Source organism: Aspergillus niger, assembly GCF_000002855.4.
Source record: "Aspergillus niger supercontig An09".
NCBI lineage: Eukaryota > Fungi > Ascomycota > Eurotiomycetes > Eurotiales > Aspergillaceae > Aspergillus > Aspergillus niger.
In genome coordinates this window covers 1,514,497-1,533,448 of record NT_166525.1, presented here as the reverse complement: position 1 = coordinate 1,533,448, position 18,952 = coordinate 1,514,497, and the positions used below count along the sequence as shown (strand labels likewise).

At 51.4% G+C, this 18,952-nt stretch overlaps 7 protein-coding genes across 7 annotated transcripts; 4 read left to right on the top strand and 3 right to left on the bottom strand.

Annotated features, from left to right (window-relative positions):
• Positions 1 to 491: 491 nt before the first annotated feature.
• citA (citrate synthase citA-Aspergillus niger) lies at positions 492 to 2,303 on the top strand (the record flags this gene model as incomplete). Its single annotated transcript, XM_001393946.3, has 7 exons — positions 492 to 611; positions 676 to 740; positions 812 to 896; positions 957 to 1,004; positions 1,059 to 1,675; positions 1,750 to 2,050; positions 2,115 to 2,303. 7 exons carry the CDS (start codon positions 492 to 494, stop codon positions 2,301 to 2,303), a joined length of 1,425 nt encoding a protein of 474 aa, XP_001393983.1.
• A 1,841-nt stretch (positions 2,304 to 4,144) lies between these two features.
• An09g06670 (uncharacterized protein) lies at positions 4,145 to 5,511 on the top strand (the record flags this gene model as incomplete). The annotated part of the gene is made up of 6 exons (XM_003188739.2): positions 4,145 to 4,226; positions 4,300 to 4,324; positions 4,392 to 4,410; positions 4,468 to 4,564; positions 4,643 to 5,315; positions 5,457 to 5,511. The coding sequence occupies 6 exons, from the start codon at positions 4,145 to 4,147 to the stop codon at positions 5,509 to 5,511; spliced, it is 951 nt and encodes a 316-aa protein (XP_003188787.1).
• A 310-nt stretch (positions 5,512 to 5,821) lies between these two features.
• Positions 5,822 to 6,201, bottom strand: An09g06660 (uncharacterized protein; the record flags this gene model as incomplete). Its single annotated transcript, XM_059749909.1, has 3 exons — positions 5,822 to 5,891; positions 5,963 to 6,046; positions 6,191 to 6,201. The coding sequence occupies 3 exons, from the start codon at positions 6,199 to 6,201 to the stop codon at positions 5,822 to 5,824; spliced, it is 165 nt and encodes a 54-aa protein (XP_059601480.1).
• Positions 6,202 to 7,628: 1,427 nt separating this feature from the next.
• An09g06650 (uncharacterized protein) lies at positions 7,629 to 9,262 on the bottom strand (the record flags this gene model as incomplete). Its single annotated transcript, XM_001393943.3, has 4 exons — positions 7,629 to 7,724; positions 7,806 to 8,647; positions 8,731 to 8,905; positions 8,999 to 9,262. The coding sequence occupies 4 exons, from the start codon at positions 9,260 to 9,262 to the stop codon at positions 7,629 to 7,631; spliced, it is 1,377 nt and encodes a 458-aa protein (XP_001393980.3).
• A 504-nt stretch (positions 9,263 to 9,766) lies between these two features.
• On the top strand, positions 9,767 to 11,897 carry An09g06640 (uncharacterized protein; the record flags this gene model as incomplete). Its single annotated transcript, XM_001393942.1, has 4 exons — positions 9,767 to 9,778; positions 9,851 to 9,907; positions 10,022 to 10,837; positions 10,899 to 11,897. The coding sequence occupies 4 exons, from the start codon at positions 9,767 to 9,769 to the stop codon at positions 11,895 to 11,897; spliced, it is 1,884 nt and encodes a 627-aa protein (XP_001393979.1).
• Positions 11,898 to 12,626: 729 nt separating this feature from the next.
• Positions 12,627 to 14,999, bottom strand: An09g06630 (uncharacterized protein; the record flags this gene model as incomplete). The annotated part of the gene is made up of 3 exons (XM_059749908.1): positions 12,627 to 13,168; positions 13,280 to 14,333; positions 14,403 to 14,999. The coding sequence occupies 3 exons, from the start codon at positions 14,997 to 14,999 to the stop codon at positions 12,627 to 12,629; spliced, it is 2,193 nt and encodes a 730-aa protein (XP_059601479.1).
• Positions 15,000 to 18,407: 3,408 nt separating this feature from the next.
• Positions 18,408 to 18,784, top strand: An09g06620 (hypothetical protein; the record flags this gene model as incomplete). Its single annotated transcript, XM_059749907.1, has 3 exons — positions 18,408 to 18,576; positions 18,638 to 18,657; positions 18,749 to 18,784. The coding sequence occupies 3 exons, from the start codon at positions 18,408 to 18,410 to the stop codon at positions 18,782 to 18,784; spliced, it is 225 nt and encodes a 74-aa protein (XP_059601478.1).
• Between the last annotated feature and the right edge of the window lie 168 nt (positions 18,785 to 18,952).

The following is an 18,952-nucleotide window of genomic DNA, read 5'->3' as shown; positions in this document are numbered from 1 at the left end:
AGAGAATGACACGGTAGAACTCTAAAAGGTAGTGATAAATACATAGCGTAAAAAGGACACACAGACCAAGAAACAAAACGCAAGGAAAGAGAGGATTTTACTCCGGACTCCGTTCCGTACAACGGAATCAAGCGGGTAAGGGTCACTACCAAAACATGATGGATCCTTCTGATTGCCGCTGGAAAGCGCGCCGAAATCCTGGCTCAGACTCGGGATATCGGCCAGGTTGAGACTAGTGTGACCGTAAGATACAGCCGCCCACCATTACCTTGCGGCGTTGCCGTGTGTTACCGTACAGTCCGCGTACCGGCTGTATTGGTACGGCCAGATGGAAAAAAAGGGCCGCGCAAAAGAGCTTCTCCATAACTTGGGAACACCGTGCGGCCCATCTTCCTTTTTCTTTTCTCTACCGTGTCCTGATATACCCTCTTTCTCTCCTCTCCTTTTCTTCTTCCAACCACTCAACTTACTGCAAGTTGTTCACATTCGCCATGGCTTCCACCTTGAGACTGGGCACCTCTGCTCTCCGTTCCACCTCCATTGCCGCTAAGCCGGTTGTTCAGTCCGCTGCCTTCAATGGCCTGCGCTGCTACTCTACCGGCAAGGCCAAGGTTCGTTCTACCTCGATAACAGTCATTCCTCGGATATTTATACTGATGTCTCTCCCTTCTATAGTCCTTGAAGGAGACTTTCGCTGAGAAGCTCCCTGCCGAGATCGAGAAGGTCAAGAAGCTCCGCAAGTACGCACAGCTCCCTATTCGACCCTTTTGTCTACAGCAGGTGTTGTTAACCAGTCAATCAATGTGTGTAGGGAGCACGGCAGCAAGGTCATCGGCGAGGTCACCCTTGACCAGGCCTATGGTGGTGCCCGTGGTGTCAAGTGCCTCGTGTGGGAGGTATGATGAGGAACTTGGCCAATAATTTTTTTGAGGAGACTATCTAACTGACTTTCATAGGGTTCCGTCCTCGACTCTGAGGAGGGTATCCGTTTCCGTGGCCGTACCGTAAGTTGCATGTGACTAAAACACAATTTGAAATGTATACTGACAGTACTTTAGATCCCCGAGTGCCAGGAGCTCCTCCCCAAGGCTCCCGGTGGTCAGGAGCCTCTTCCCGAGGGTCTCTTCTGGCTGCTCTTGACTGGCGAGATCCCTACCGAGCAGCAGGTCCGCGATCTGTCTGCTGAGTGGGCTGCCCGCTCCGACCTCCCCAAGTTCATTGAGGAGCTCATCGACCGCTGCCCCAGCACTCTGCACCCCATGTCCCAGTTCTCTCTGGCCGTCACCGCTCTTGAGCACGAGTCTGCTTTCGCCAAGGCCTATGCCAAGGGTATCAACAAGAAGGACTACTGGAACTACACCTTCGAGGACTCCATGGACCTCATTGCCAAGCTGCCCACCATCGCTGCCAAGATCTACCGCAACGTCTTCAAGGATGGCAAGGTCGCTCCTATCCAGAAGGACAAGGATTACTCCTACAACTTGGCCAACCAGCTCGGCTACGGCGACAACAACGACTTCGTTGAGCTCATGCGTCTTTACCTGACCATCCACTCCGACCACGAGGGTGGCAACGTCAGTGCTCACACCACCCACCTTGTTGGTAGCGCTCTGAGCTCCCCCATGCTCTCTCTCGCTGCTGGTCTGAACGGTCTGGCTGGACCTCTCCACGGATTGTGAGTTTTTCAATTCTTTTAATGTACGTCAGATTGAAGTGCTTTCGCTAATGTTTCTTTTTCCAATCGCATAGGGCCAACCAGGAAGTCCTTAACTGGCTCACCAAGATGAAGGCCGCCATTGGCAACGACCTCAGCGACGAGGCCATCAAGAACTACCTCTGGTCCACCCTGAACGCCGGCCAGGTCGTTCCCGGATACGGTCACGCCGTCCTTCGTAAGACCGACCCCCGCTACGTGTCTCAGCGCGAGTTCGCTCTTCGCAAGCTGCCCGATGACCCCATGTTCAAGCTGGTCAGCCAGGTCTACAAGATCGCTCCTGGTGTCCTGACCGAGCACGGCAAGACCAAGAACCCCTACCCCAACGTCGATGCTGTAAGTTGCCTCATGAATCTGCGCCCCCGTTGCATGCGCGACCAGTATACTGACCGGTATGTAGCACTCTGGTGTCCTCCTCCAGTACTATGGCCTGACTGAGGCCAACTACTACACCGTCCTCTTCGGTGTTTCCCGTGCTCTGGGTGTCCTTCCCCAGCTGATCATCGACCGTGCCCTTGGTGCCCCCATTGAGCGCCCCAAGTCCTACAGCACCGAGGCCTTCGCCAAGCTTGTTGGTGCTAAGCTGTAAATGAGTTTGGGATGACATGAAAAACCGGAGGTGATTCTTATTTCTTTTTACGATAAACACAGCATCTTGTATTATGCCTACCCTGTTCTGGTTTAGTATTTTTGTGACTGGGGATGTTTTAAAGTGTTGGGGTTTGTTCGATTAATGTATGATAGGACACGGTTCGAGCGGGCCTTGTAACAAACAGCACTTGAGAAATTCCAAGTCAATCGTCTTCTAACTCTCTTTTTTTTTTTTCTTAATTCGTATGAGATTCCGGGACAGTATCACGGAGGGACAGGCAAGCAAGCGTAAGGGGGGCGGAGAGGGGCAAGCTGACATTGCAAGTCGGATGCCGAAGATAAGAATCAGCCAGGGAGAGAGCAAGAGGAGTGGGATCGGCGCGGTCGAGAAACATACGTGATTAGTGCCACCAGTGTCGAGCTGACTGCAGGTCTGCATATCGGTCAAATCACAGACCGAAGGTGGAAAAAGCTCCGCGGACTGATCGTCGAACAACATAGCCAGTAAGGCAGCAGGACAATGTGGAAGATGCATTGGGTTTCAATCAGGATTCGGAGAATGAATTGGACATTTGAGTTGTCTAGATACTTATGCCAACGCTAATTGCAGAGGTTCGGGGTGCCGTGGGTGATCTCCGGAGCACTCCATGGCCAAGCGGAACAATACGAGCTACGTACGGACAGTGAGGTCAGGCAGACTGGGAGTCAGATGAGTAAGGACTATCTAGATAGTCAATCCATGGTCTACTCCGGAGGTATCTGAAGGGAATGATGAGGTACTCCGTATGAGACAAGCATATACACAAACTACTAACTACGGGCGCCGTAGTCCGGGGCGTGTTCAGAGATCCTGTCGGATCCTCCTCATCCTCCCATGATCGTGGTTGCTATGGGGGAGGGGCGGGACTACTCCGTAACTAGTACTGACCTCCCTTTTGTGGTACCAAGTACGTAGTAGGGAGATTCTAGATGTTGTTATTCTGATTATTATTATTATTATTATTATAATAATTATTATTAGTATTGTAGGAGTTAGATAGATACTCCGTGAATAGATAGTTTGGGTCTACTATCATTCCAGGGCCAGCTGGACGTGGGTCCCCCCGATCGACCCTCTCAACCGTTTCGGAAAATGAATGCAGCTCCAGGGTGTTTGTTGGGGGGGAGCCCGGTTTGCTCCGGGCCTCAACTGAAGCCCTCGGCTGTGGCTCACCGCCGGGCCCGAAGCAGGCTAGTGACCTCTGTGCCTTGATCGGGCTTAGTGCCATCCCCAATCGGCCGATGGCGGGCGGTGATTGGATCTCAGTGGGTTCCTGGTTGTTGCGGTGGTGAGTGTGCTCATTACTACGGAGTACTCCTTGGTACGGAGTGCTTGGATGCGCCCACGCCAGACAAAAAAAGCAACTCTTTGACCTGCAATTGGGAGAAAAAAACCACCATCTGAATCGATAGGTACGTATGCTCTGCCTGGAAGCCCGTCCCACCCCCTCGTTGATCCTTCTTATATTTTCATACCTCTCTTCTCTTTTCCCTCCTCTTCTCTCCTTCATCTTCTTCCCTCTTCTTCATCCATACATACATACTTCCTGCTCCTACCGTACATATACTCAAACCTTCCCCCGGAGCTACCTGCTTACTTGGCCTGTCCTCCTCACCAGTGACTTCTCCATCCGAACAACAAAACCGCTCTTCCCTACTCTCAACCCATTTCGCTCTGGTCGTTCGTCCTTGACGTTCCGGACCTGCAGACTATCTTTCGATTCTTCGTGATCCCTTAAGGCGACGAAGCCCCCAGATTTCCCTTGGTCAGGGCCCCTTTCAGCGCTCCCAAGGTCAGACATGTCTACCGCTACTGCCGCGACGGCCGCCACTGGCCAGAACAAGCTCGAAAAGAAGCCCGTGAAGTTCAGCAACCTGCTACGTATGTAATCTCTGCTGCAACCCCCGGACGGTTAGCTTTTGAGGGAAACTGGTTCTGATGGCATATGTTACAGTGGGTGCTGGATTGAACCTCTTCGAGTATGTTTTCCCTTCTCACCTGCTCCCAATCTATGCACCGTGCGTTTCCCTAACTAACATGGAATAGGGTCACCACTTTGGGTCAGGTACGAAGCAATAACCGAGGCGGCAATTGTCGGCTTATGCTAACTCAGTTCCTATAGCCGCTGGAAGTGATCAAGACGACCATGGCTGCAAACCGGGGCGATAGCTTCGCTGGTGCTATGGGTCGAATTTGGGGCCGTGGCGGGATCCTCGGTTGTAAGTGCTCCTTCCGCCTTGTTCGCTTTTTCCGACTAGTGTGGGGTGGCATTGTCTGACACTAGTCACCTACTTTAGATTATCAAGGTCTCATTCCGTGGGCCTGGATTGAGGCCTCCACTAAGGGCGCCGTCCTCCTCTTCGTCGCATCGGAGGCGGAATTCCGTGCCAAGGTGCTTGGTGCGCCCGACTTCGCCGCCGGTATCGCTGGAGGTATGGTCGGTGGTATTGCACAGGCATACGCGACCATGGGCTTCTGTACCTGCATGAAGACAGTCGAGATCACCAAGCATAAGATGGCCGCCCAGGGCGTCAAGCCCCCCAGCACCTTCGCGACTTTCATGGATATCTACCGCAAGGAGGGCATTCGTGGTATCAACCGTGGTGTCAACGCCGTTGCCATTCGCCAGACCACCAACTGGGGATCCCGCTTCGGTTTCTCTCGCCTGGCTGAAACCGCTATTCGCAGGGTCACCAACAAGGAGGAGGGTCAGAAGCTCAATGCATTTGAGAAGATCCTGGCTTCCGGTCTCGGTGGTGGTCTCTCTGCCTGGAACCAGCCCATTGAGGTGATCCGTGTCGAGATGCAGAGCAAGACTGATGACCCCAACCGCCCCAAGAACCTTACCGTGGGCAAGGCCGCCAAGTACATCTACGACAACAACGGCATCAAGGGATTGTACCGGGGTGTGGCTCCCCGTGTGGGTCTGGGAATCTGGCAGACCGTCTGCATGGTGGCACTTGGTGACATGTAAGTGGAACAAACTTTCCCCTCTCTTGCATTATCAATACCCCGGGCGGAGCACTTCCTATGGGGGTGGCGCCCCGATCTTCATGTGATAACCGAGGAGTGAACTGGAGCTAACGTGTGGGTCTCCGTTACCCCGAACAGGGCCAAGGAAGCAGTCGAAAAACTGACGGGCGACAAAGTCACCGCTAAGCACTAGAGAAGGTTTGAGATACCCTTCTGCCATGCGCAGTCTCGGTCGGAGGAGCGGATGCTAGATAATCTTACCCATATGGTGTGGAACTTGCTCGGTCCGTAGCTAGCTATGCATAGTGCCGAGCATGCCGCAAGAAAGTATTATGAAACCAAACTACCTTAGCATAATAATGTTAATATATTTCATTTACCATGAGGCCGGCCATTCATGACCATATGTTGGCTTTCCATCGGAGAAATACGCACCCACAGTTGCCCAGCTGTGTTCTGACACCGTTAATTTGTTTGTTATGCTTTTTCCCTATTCATCATATTTACACATCCCGTGTTACCGAGGAAGGACGGAGTGGAATAGATACAACAGCAGAGCCAGCCACCACATACCTAGGTAAATTCACAAGCTCGCTACTATCTACCTACCGAGTAGTCACCTCTGGCGTAAAAGCCCATCCTACCTGTTTGCGGCTGAGGAATGACAGTCTCTAATCAGCCAACGGCTCCTTCGGAATGTGCGCAAGTCCTCCCCCTTTCCCACACAGCTACCGAGACAGTAGGTACCGGGCCATTCATTGAACGAAAGTGAAAATTACTCCGTCCGTCCGTCATCTGTCATATTGTGCGGGTTTTATCTCTTCCAAACCCCGATTTCCAGAGCCGGCTGGCTGACATACCGACAGCCTTACCATCCCACCATCTTACTAGAGCATAGTATAAACTAGTATGCACGTATTCACAATACGGATCTTTCCCCCCCTCTCGAAACAAAAATTTCCGCGTTTTCCGATGCCGCAGATGATAATATAGACTAGTATAGTATGTATGTGCTTTTGTATGAATGATGATACATTATATTTCTCGGTGAGCCATCTACGGTAACTATTCTCCGAACATCCCAGTCATGGCTTGCATATGATTATGACGGCGTGTCTCACTAATCATGTACTGGTTTACTGCATATGTGGCATCCCTGTTCCAGTCTAGGTCATGTGATGGGGATTATAGGTGTCGTACGCACGTGTGTGGGATTTGGTTTCGATACCTATCTATCTATCTATCTATCTATTTGCTTATTGACTGGCTGTGTCTTCGCGTTGTTGATCGGAGCTGGGTATGTAGGAACGGTACCTAATCAGTCAGTGCCAGTGAGTTTTAGGACAAATCAATGGCTCTATTTATAGTACATTGTTATGAAGAAACTGGTCCATAATTGGCTGTTTGTTATTGAGTTGTCTATGATTGTTTCATCATGAAGGGAGTCGGGGAGGAAGATGCGGGGACCTTGGTGATGTTTTAGTGGTAGCGTAGTAGGGACTTGGTATTAGGTTCGTACGAGTAGTTAGCAATGACAGATATGTAGGTGAGACAGGGGGTATTGTATTACTATGTATACACTGGCCCATTGGTTGATACTAATTTGTTCTAATAGTAGTGTAGTATGATATGTGTTATATGCTACCTGAGTTCGGGGGTGGAGTCGCAGTCGATCAACTATTGATGCTGGTTTTATATTCCGTTGGCAATGTCCAGACAGTAAAATTGGTTAGTAGTTCTGAATACTATCGGCCAGCTAAGCTGTTTGGTCTGGTTGTGAACAAAACTGTTCAAGTAGGTTCTCAGGCATGCTTTGTGTATTAGAATATCGGGATTTTGATTCGATAAATCGATGTTGGGGTTATCACGTAGTGCAGAATTGAATTGAAACGAAATGGCATTAACTACTACCGAGTTATATGTCGGGGTGGATGGTTTTATGAAGTAGTTCTAGTACTCTACTGGACGTACTAAGATCATTTATATATAGATACTACTTGATATTTCTCCGTTTATCGAATACAGTAATAGCGAGGGGCAACAGGAGGAAATTTCATACCAGAGAAATAAGATTGGTTGCATTTTGCAAATTGGGTTGTCCAAACTATTCACAATATACTGCAAGCAGCCTACATCGCAGCGAGAGAGGTATTGAACAAAGATGGGTTAAGGTACAATTGTATTACAGACACACAACTACAGCCACATCACAAAAGAGAATATCTGCGGAAAGGTCGATCTAGACACATGATAAAAAAAGGGGGTGTTCGGTTTTTTCCAAAGCCAGTCTAATATGTATTGTATACATGTTTAAACAGTCAGACCAAGGTCCTCGCCGTAGGGGAGCTGGAAGAGATCTCCAACTGTGGCGACGGAGGCCTTGCCAGACAGGAAGGACTTGGCAACCTGTGTACAAAAACATTAGCCGTTACTCTCCAAAGAAATTGATCCCAGAGAAGACAAGGGAAGGTAAATAGGTAAACTTACATCCTTAACCTGAGCCTCAGTGACGGCATCAATGCTCTGAGCAACCTCACCAATCTGGTAAGGCTTGCTGCCGTTGATGAGAGCGGATCCGGTAGCCTCGAGACCAGTCTCAAGGGTCTGGGCGGACTCGAGAGCGCGGAACTTGGCGAGGGCAACGGCCTTCTTGATCTCCTCACCGGCAATCTCACCAGCGGCAACCTTCTTGAGAAGGTCGACGGCGTTCTTACCAGCAGAAGTGATCTGGTCGGCCTTACCGGAGAGAGCGATGGTGAAGAGACCAGCGTCCGAGTAGGTAAGGTTCTGGGTCGAGGCACGGACCTGGGAGAAGCCCTGGGTGGCCTGGGCGAGGAGGGAGAAACCGGGGGTCCACTTGATGGAGGACTCACCACCCAAGAGGGCAGCAAGGACAGAGGCCTCGGGCTTGTAGGCAGAGGTTCCGAAAGCACCAGAGCCAGGGAAGGCAATCACAAGGGCGTTGCCGGCCTTGGTGGAGATACGCTGCTCACCACCGTAGTACTTGGAGGCAGCGCTCTGGAGCTGGGCACCGCTGGGGACAGCCTTGAAGAAGTCACCAACCCACTTGGAGACGTCGGCGGAGCTGGCACCGCTGCCAACAAGAGCGATGTTGGACTTGGCAAAGGCCTGCTGAGCGTACTCAGCCAGAGCCTCAGCGGAGAGGTACTTCTCGAGGGGAACGGTGGTCGAGGGGGTGATGCTTTCACCCAGGCCCCGGTGGAAAGCGACGGCGTGAGCGGCATCGACAGCGACGGCCTCGGGGTTGGCGGCAAGGGCCTGTTGTCTGTACTTGAGGGTCTTGAGGACAACCTCGCTCAACTCGTGGGCTGAGAAGCCGAATTAGACCGGTTCGTCTGACTTTTGGAGGGGGGAAGGGGTGGCGGCTTGTTCCCGTTGTCTCCTTACTCACCTGCAAACTTGGTCTGAGAAGCAACCTCGGCGAGAAGCTCAGCGAAGTAGGGGAGATCGCCCGAGAGGAACTTGGCCTTGAGGACGACGTTCTCGCGAGAGTGTGTAGAGGAAACTTCACCGCCCAGCAGTTCGACTTCCCGATTGATCCGCAGTGCCGAGCGCTTCAGAGTAGACTGTCAATTGAGAAGAAGAATGGGTTAGTATTTGCCTTAAAGAGGAATGTGGTAGAGAGTGTGGACGTGGGATCGAAGCCAGGAAGGACGAACCTTGAAAGCGAACTGTTCGAGGGCATCGGAGAAGCCAGGGACGGGCTGGTAACGGGGACCGGCCTTTGCAACCAGAGCAAGAGTGCTGGTAGGGCCAGCAACTTCCCGGTTGGCGACCTTCACACCAGCAGACTCAGAGACATCGTACTGGAGACCAGGAGTGGCAGCAGAGGCCATGCCCCGACGGCTGCTGACGCCAGTAGCAGAGCACTGCTTCTGGAGCGCACGGGGCGCATTTCGGCTGAAAGTAGACCGCGACAGCATCATCGCATGTGTGAGAGGGATAGAGGAGGGCGAGGAGAGTGGTTAGCCGAGAAGCTCGACAGCAATTGGGAGGGTTGAGAGGAGTGGGAGCAGGGAAAGGCTGCTGGCGGTCGTTGGGCGGATCAGAAACGATGTCTGAAAAGCTTCAAGATGCCGGCTGGTCTTGATTACTCGCCCCGTGATTGGCCCGAAATGCGAGTGCGGGCGGAACCGGCTTTTCCTCGTCCTCCGGGTCACCTGATTTCTTATGTGAGCAGTGTCCCGTGCAAGAAAATTAATGCCTCAGGCTCATAATCACCATGACATTTTGCAGATCGCGCGCTTCCTCTCCTTCTCCGATTGCCGAAAAAAAGTATCCCCCCATCTTGATCTTCGTTGCTCCGGCTTCTCTATCTCGCGCTTGTCGTTCCCTTCTGGCACTTTAACCTCATGCGATTCCCCCGGTGACCCTTCCCCTCCTTCTAGAGAATTGAAGCTTTTCGCATTCTCTAGAAGCCATTCATCATGACTTCTCAAGTATGCGATCAATTCCCCCTCCCCTCTCTTCCCGCCCCTCATCTGTACCACTGCTAATGATCCGAGTAACAGTACGCGGCGGAGCTATGTGCGCTCTTGGTCGAGGATAATTTCGGGGAGCTTTTTGCGGTATGCTCGCTTTTGCTCACTTGGTAACCCGCTGCATTCATGAAGAACCATATAGTCGGTGTCAATTTGCGGGCCACATCGAGCAACAGGCTGACCGTTATCCGTCTTCGCCAGCGTATCTTCTCAACCCTCCAGCGCTATGACCGGCTCTCATTACCTCGTTTAAAATTCTACTCGCGCCTCTCCGATCGTCAACTTCGTCATGGTCTATCTGCCATGATTCAACACCACCTGGTGTACCATTACACATCCTACGACGATGGCGTTACCTATTACGAACCAAACCTGCAGGCTGCGTACTATCTTGTTCGCTCCGGCAAGATCCTGGAGTTCATCGAAGAACGGCTTGGGAAGTATGCGGCTACCCTTATGGAGACCATTATGTTTCTCGGACACGCACAAGTCGGCTACCTCGAGACCCTCCCTGAACTGCAACCCGCACCACCTAAAGCGAATGGCGTGAAACAGGAAGCCGAAGGTGGAGAGTCCGAAGAACAAATGAATGGCGATGATGTGCACACCTCCGACCAGCCGGCGCTTCTACATCCTACTCTGAAAGCACTGGCTTCCCACGGTTATATCTTTCGTGTGCGCGATGCGCAATTCCAAAGCTACGCTGATAACGCCCTGGATGCGGAACGTGCCATCAAGTCGCGACCTGATGTCAAGCAGCTAAAGGGTAAGAAGCTGGACGAAACAGTCCTGGAAGGGACTGTTACTCTTTTGAAAGAAAGACTTGATGGGGATCTTACCCGCGGACTCATGCATAACGGGTTACCCCGGGGTGCGAAGAGAAGGCATGGTACCGGGTCTGCAGATGCTACAAACAAAAAAGCACGAATGGACTACGTCGATGCTGATGAGGATGAGGATGAGGAGGAGAACGAATGGTCGGATGACGAGATGGGTGGGGATACCACTCCCATGGAGGTGAGACTCTGCGTTATTCTCCTTTATATGTCTGTTTGACTAATGGGTTTGTTCAATCTAGTTGGCAATTGTTGTCCGCGTGAACTATGAGAAACTCGACGTTGCTCTTCGGAATCGACGGTTTTTGGATCTTGCGGAGATGAACTCATCGCCAGTTACCGCACAGGTCTACGAGGGCCTCCTACGACGCATAGAATACCAAACCAAACAATGCCGAGATAGTGCTGAGATACCCCGCGAAGGAGAGGAAGGCGAGCAATACTCCGTCCCCATCGCTCTTAGTGCGGTGACAGAAGAAGTCGACCCGCAGTTGGACCTTGCAGGCTCCATAGGTCCCATGGAGATATCACAGGCCATCAACAAACGTGGGAAACGGCCTCTGGAGGACAGTGTCAATGGAACCGACCGTGAAGGATCAGAAGCCCCCAGCCGCACCTACGAGGTAGACCAACACCTTTCTCTGCTCTCGCAGCCCCCCTACAACCTCACATCCAAGCGCGTACTTTCCGGACTCATTACCTGGACCGTCGAATTCCGACACCTAGCGCGCAAGCTCCGCCACCTAGAACTGGAACGAATGATTGAAGCCCGCTATGGCGACGTCGCTTTACGAGTGATCCGCGTACTCCACGCCAAGGGCAAGCTCGACGAGAAGCGCCTACAGGAAATCAGTCTCCTCCCCTTCAAAGACCTGCGTCAAGTCCTCGCTAGCATGCAGTCCGGTGGGTTTGTGGATCTGCAAGAAGTCCCCCGAGACGCACAGCGACAGCCCTCTCGTACGATCTACCTCTGGTACTATGATCCGGACCGCATCCGGAGCAGCATTCTGGAGGACACGTACAAGGCTATGTCTAGGTGTATGCAACGCCTGCGGTTTGAGCGGAACCGACTCAAGGAGTTCCTGGAGAAGACGGAGCGGAGTGACGTCAAGGGCAATGAGGAGCGCTATCTGTCTCAGGCTGAGTTGACCCTGTTGGAGCAGTGGAAGGCTAAAGAGGCCTTGTTGCTTGGGGAGGTGGCTCGGTTGGATGAGATGGTTGCGGTCATGCGAGACTACTGATGGGAATGATTGATCGCATTCCTTTTACTCTTCTATTCATGGAATATGATGTTTGAAAAGATTCCACATATCAATACTGTATGTCTCAGACATGCAAATTATATACGCCTAGATGGGTTGCCACAGGCAGTCTGCTTCCAAAGCTTTTGCTGGCTTCTGCCTACGTCAATGATTACTATCACAATACCAACGCAACTTCTATACCCAATCTTATTTCACGAGAATGCCGAGAAATTGCGGTCTAGATACAGTAACATTAAGAAGAAGAGGAAAGTTCCCCAGAAGTAGGTGTAACAACCCCCCACGATAGGCTACTTTACGTGAGGGGGGTCAGGTAGCTACTGCCACCACAAACGAAGCACTGCCGAAAGCAGGAGGGGAAAAAGAAAAGTACCTGGGCCATGTACAAGAAGTGAAAGGGGAGCAGGATATGGCATGGAGAAGAAAAATGCAGCTTTAAACCAGAACCCCTTCCCATCAAGCCGTGCGAAAAGACAAAAACCACACCGTTTATTAACGTTTCAAGAAATGACAGAAGAAGCAGCCACCGTAACGCACGAATAGAAAGCCATCAAGATACGTGGAATGTTACCTGATCTTCCCAGTAAACACCGGTCTATACTTTTCCTCAAATTCACGCTCGTAACACATATCACATCATAGTGATCTTCAGGCAAGGGTCAGCCCAGTTGTAGGAATCAACTCGACTACGAGATTTCAATCGTAGTCCTATGCAGAGTTGTCTATTTCATGACTGGTGGCTGCCGATTCCGCATCAACGGGATTTGCAGTTTTCCCATTTTCAGGGTTCGTTGTGTTGTCATCACGCTTTCCCAGCCCCTTCCCCTCCCCCAGGCGCTCTTCAGCGGCTGCTAATTTGCCCTTTGTTTCTTCCAGTTCCTGTTGTAAGGCTTTGATATAATCAATAGCCATCTCCACAGTGCTAGCCTTGCTGATAGGTTGGTTTCCGGCCTTTTCCTTTTCTTTCTCCTTCTCCTTATCCCCTCCCTTGGCGTTGCAGATTGCAGCTTCTTTGGCATGCTTTATCTGAACGAATGATGTCGGGATAAGAGTCTCGATCTCTTTGAGCGCATTGTTGATGCGATTCCTTCGTCCCTGCTCTGCGAGTTTATGATTCGTCCGTTTTGAGCTCAGGTTCTCGGCCAAGGTTTCAGGGTAGGAGACGCCAGGCAAAAGAGTGCCGTCTAAGATATGCTGATAGTTCGACTTTGACGCAAGGTACAGGGCCGAAGTTTCGCTTGTGATCCCTCCTAGACAACACTAGTTAGCTTGAAATGCCGCAAGAGGTGTCGAAAAGCAACTCTCCAGTCGATAAGAGTCCGCCGGGCGATAAAGGCGCAGATTGCGTGAAAAGCACTTACCATCACCTCGAACCAGTGGCTGTATACTGGGGCTTATCTTGGGACGTAGATTAGGGCTAGGCTGAGACGAGCTGAGACTCTGCCGCTTTCGGCCCAGGGGTCCTAATTTCGGAGTATCGGACTTCTTTGGTACCGGTCCGCTGGGGGAGGGCATAGCCAAAGTACGGGGACTGGGCGCGATAGAACTGGAAGGTCTGTGGACCACTGGAGCAGACTTGGGTTCCATAGCCGGGGTGGCACTGCCTGGCGTAGTAGTCGAAGACGCCGAATCCGCCCGTACTGTGGTGTCAATGCGGCTCACTTGAGGTCTCGAGACCGGTTCATACGAGGTAGCGGCTTCTGGAAGGACAACATCTTCCATGATATCATCATGTGGTTCAGAAGGAGCAGGCCTGGACACAGTTGCCATCGGGCCAGTAGAGGCATTGCTGTGCGGGGACCGTTGAATGCGCATCAGCAAAGCCGGGGTTGCGGGTTCATTGGCTTGTGACACTTGATTGGTCTGAGGGGCAATCGCGGGAGACTTGCGGGACGGAGGAAGAGCAGGTGGCGGCATCAGTGGTTCAGATAGAGGCTCTGGGGAGACGGAATCTTGCCCAGAGCTTTCGTTACTTCCGTAGCGAAGACCACTACCACCAGAACTGCGCGATTTGCTACTTCCCTGGTCCTGGCTTAAGCTATTCAAGACCTCATCCGAGTTGATGTTCAAAAGTGACTTTTTCCGTGCCTGGGGCCGGACTGAAGGCGATTGTTGCTTTTTAGCGCGAGCGGAGAAGGGCTTGGTGGTCGAAGGCTGGCGCCGATGTTTTCGCATCAGACCCGGCGAGGAGGGGGCTGACGACATAGGGAGTGCGTTATCGGCCGGGGAGGGCACAAATCCCATTTCAGAGATTTGGCCGGTGTGGAAGGGGTAACCAGTGGGATTGGAGGTGTGGGCTTCGAGAGCCGGCGAGGTGAGAGGGGTGAAGTACTCTCCAGGGATGGTGTATTCAGGGAAGCGGAATTGACTTTCCAATGGGGTCATGGCAGGTGAGACCAGGGGCGTGTAAAGGGCCTGCGGAGAGCGGGTGCATGCATTAGATTATGCAGGCTAAACTCCAGATTTAAAAAGAATTATGCTCACCTGTTCGTCATTCATTCGCGTGAACCGCTCGTACATCTCATGATTATCATCGGTCCGGTGTGGGTGCGTAGCGGCACTTCCTTGGAGTTCGATACTGTTGGGGGTGGGTGGTATCACAGTCTGACCGTGAGGAACGTAAGCTTGCTGTGTCGGGTGCGAGTGGTTGGAAAGCTGGTGTGACTGTTCCTGCATTGGTTGGTGCTGCTGCTGAGGGTGAAAGTACTGGGGCTGCGGGGGCTTGTGCGCGTAGAATGCCGGGGTGACTGGGGCATTCGAGTATGACGAGGGATGCGGCTGGGCCTGCTGCCCGTGATTGGAAAGGTCAAGGGAAAAATCATTGTTCATGAGGTGGGCGTACGAGGGCGACTGGGTGGTAACATTATCGGTATCCATGCGGACCAATTGCTCCTGCGCAGGTGCCGTTGTGGCGGGCATCGACATGGAGGCCGGGTGGGCAAGAGGCCGGGCAGCATGAGGGTCACTTGGCCCATGCCCCTCCACATCAGGGAACTGCATGCCAAACTCGAGGAAGTTGGTGAATTCATCATCGCCCGGGTTGGTCATATCCGACCAAGCCAGAGGGTGCTCTTGCTCCATCACGAGAAATGCTGCCTTTCAGACAGTAACAGCGGGTTAAGAACAGAAGACGGAAGACAGGATGCTGGAGATGACCGATCGGAAGTGGAATTTTTGGGTGCGGGCGAAGTGAAGGCCAATCGAGCCGGAGAAAGGGAAGGCAAAGTCAAAAGCAAACCCGGTAGGCTAGGAACGAATGATTTTCGGGAACGCGGCGCAAGATAGAGGATGGGAATAACAGGGCGGGAGAGCAAAAAGCTCAACAAGAATTGCTGGGCATGGCGAGAGCGGTGATGATGATAGAGGAGAAGAGGAGGGTGTGTTGGTAATGGTAAGGCTGAATGAAGCCCAAGCAGATGTAATATGAAGAAAGTACGAGGGAGGAGAGGTAGAGAAAAGAAGAAAGGGAAACGGTAAGGAGGAAGCCGAACGAAAGGGTACCGGCGGTGATGGAGGGGGCCACGGAAGGAAGAAAGAGCACCGGCAGGATACAGAACAAAATTGAGGGACTAGACCCAAGAGAGGAAGTGAGAATCAAGAGAAGAATCCCGCCGTAGTCGAGAGTAAATTAAAGCAAGCAGCAGAAATGGGTGTACCATTCATTCAAGCCATGGTGGAAGGTTAATTAGCGGACAGAGGGCGGGGGGGCAAACAGCGGCGCAGGAGATTCGAGAGGACTGAGGAGCAAATAGTAGAGTGAATGGACTTTAGTTCATGGTGACTAAGTCAGAGTCGATACCGGGGGGAGGAGGAGGGAGAAGGGTGGAATGGAACAATTGTGGATAATTTTCGGAGTCTCTAAAACGCTAAAGGTTAAGTTCGACGGCTTTTACAGAACAATCTGGTCCGGAGTCGCCAGTCCGGAGAAGAGGAGGAGGAGAAGAAGACGAGGAGCCCCGGCAGTGCAGCTCGAACGGAGAATTGGAAGGAAATGAATGAGGTTCCCACTCTTGCCTAGGCGGGTAGGTATGGTCGCTCTGGTACCTTGGTATTGTATCACCATAACCAATACATTACTAGTGGAATCTCATCTGTCCAATGGCACTAGAGTTCTTCTTGTCTTCCATTGGGTATGCAGAGACCATCTTTGCCCATTTGGAACTAGTCCGTCCCGCAGCCGGAATTAATGAGAATTGGCTAGATTCGATCTAGCGCTTGGACTGGAAGTTGACCCCATCTAGCCTGTCTGTCCTAGGTACCTGGGAGTCAAAACGGAGGGGGTAAAAAAGGACACACCGAGTCCCAAGGGTTCCTGGGTAGACCCAAACCAAGAAAAAAAACCCGTTCCTACAGCTGAAAGGAAAGCCGCCTCGGCTGGTAAATCCAGGCATGGGAGCAAATAATTAAGCATAGCCCTCCGCACAATGAAAGCTTAGTAGACGCACCCACAAATTCCCAACAATATATATTGTCGGCGTGGGATATTTGCGCACATATTGCGGCTGGTCAACAATCCTCTGGTGTGGACAGGACAAGATTCATTTCAATTCTAGAGTGGAGCTTCGTGCCGCGGATAATAACGGTTTTCAGAGAATAGTAGATACTCAGTAGTGCCTGTGTAGTTATTCATCTTTGGTAGATGTCCGGTGTAGCATATTTACTGTATTATGTAGCTACTCCCCTGGCTCTTCATCTACTACCCTTTTGTTTTTCTTCGACGCAACAAATTTCGCAGCAATTGGTTGTGATCATACTTCCTATACCAATGAAGAAAACTAACAATAATAATTACTGGGAAGATCATGGTCACGGCCCAGATTCTCTGCCGGGATGTGAATGTGACAAATCAGCTTTCAAGAAGACAGCCTGTCTCCCAGCGTCTGCTATCCACGGAGGGCTCCAACCCGGGGCCCCCTGTACGAAGTACGGAGACTTTACTACAGTAGATATAAGTCTGCGACTCTCTGGCAGTGTGAGTGGGTAACATTATTAGTCCCCACCTAATAGCGACAGAGGCAGCTTTAAGCTAAAATAACAGCACGATTTGACTCCTTGGACGAGTGGCTACTGGGATAATTCTTACCTCCTTCAACTTTGCTTTCCCTTAGTGGCTGGCGTTACGTATGGCCTAGTAGTAGTGCAGGTACTAAGTATAATATCCACCTAGCTAGTAGGTAACAGCCAGTTTCTTTCATTTCCAGGAAAATATGGCCTGAGCTCTGCATGCACATCTATAGCTGAGGAACTTAGGTCGAAGTCATCGCCTCGGCTACATGAACTGATCGATGATCATGATCTCAACTGCTGAAGAACCTGAAAAGAAGAAGGCCATCCATACTCGTATGATAATCCTGGTTACTTGAGGTCCATGCAAGCCCTTCGGAAGGCACTGATGTTGAAGAGCGCCCGGGATGTTCCCGTATTTGGTTTCCTTTCCCTTCCCTTTTTCTTCCCTTTCCTTTTGTTACATGCTCTCTGTCCCCCCTGGTACACACCAACGCTAAACCAACCATTTCCCCCCCTCCCTCTATACAGTGTCACGGGCAAATCTAGTACTTCCATCTACCCCCCAGTGGGTACCTGAGTAGTAGGTGGGAGATATCTCATTGATTTAGTCCGCTGTCTCGAGCTGTCGAGAAATGCTCACATTATCACCTACCTTTTACGGAGTCCAGCAGCAGGATAAAGCTGGATCAATTTCCAACCGGCCTCCGCGGACTTATTGCGAACGAAGCTACTATCTAGGCATAGCTTCTGCCACTTTAAGCACCCTAGTCGGTCAACGGGGCTAGATGGAAGCGGGTGGGCGTCCGGGCTGCCGCCTAAGACCACGCCTGTCTGGCCAGTGGTGTGCCGGCGCGATATTACACTGTCGAATCATCAAATCATGGTCTGACATCTCTCAGCGAGCTGTTGGCCATGCTCGGTTCACCTAGCGGTTTCGCAGAGTGGCGTTGACGAAGACACTAAGTAAGGCTAGGTTAGCCTGCAGCCGAAGCATCTAGCAGTCTCTAGGTGCAGATTTGAAGCTAGTGCAAAGCCGATGCGAAAATCTTCTGAAACATTTGGCGACATTTTTCTCAGCAAACGAGTTAACTAGTCGTATCTGCTATTCCACCCCACTAGCCAGATTGGCGAAAATACCATCATTGAATCCCTGTGAATAGGTAAATTATAGGAAGGAATCAAACGATGGTGCAATGAAGGGGCTTAGGTTGCCTGTTATTGTGTGAGCGCTATGGAAGGGATAGTGGAAAGAGGCTACCATGTTGCCAATAGTGGGCCACCATCGAGGAAAAGGGAGGGAGGAGAGGGCTGTTCGTTCCTTTCGTGCTAACCAGCTTCACACCCCTCCTCCCCCAGCTCACCATTAATCCAACACGGGCCAACTAGTGCCATTGAAGAGCGTTGCTCACGCGATCAACTTGGCGGTGGATGACGTCTAGGTTCTCACAGCTGGTCCAATTTGAAAGCGGGATCAGATCAGCCATGGCCACGAGGATATTGAGGCTGGGCGGTTGGAAAGGTGAAGGGTCCATTGTCGCTGCCGTGTGCGGGACGTGTATGGAGTATCTATCGATAAAATACCGGCTCCTGCGCACCAAAAGAGGGTCGGGAAATCCGACTCAAGTCATGGCTCGCAAACCTCAGTGTTCAAGTATGTCCGTTTACATTTTGGTTATAACCTAAACGCTATATACTATATACTAAATACTTAGTGCTACTGGTCTTTGCCACGGTACGAGTTGTTGGTAAGTATACCATCTACAGGACAGCAGGCACAAAATGATTTATTATCAAATACCATTACTCGGATAATTGCGACACAGTTCTTCGGAACGCTTTCCGACAGCCCCGACAACTAGTCGGACTAAGCTAAGCTACATAGTTACATGGTCATAGCAGAACCACACTCTCGGCAGTTTACCTGCCTCTATAGTGATGACTTCGGGATCTCTCTACATCTGCATCGTACTATCTCCCCTACCTCTACACCCCAGTAGTAGGAAATGCCTACTTCATAGTTAACTAAC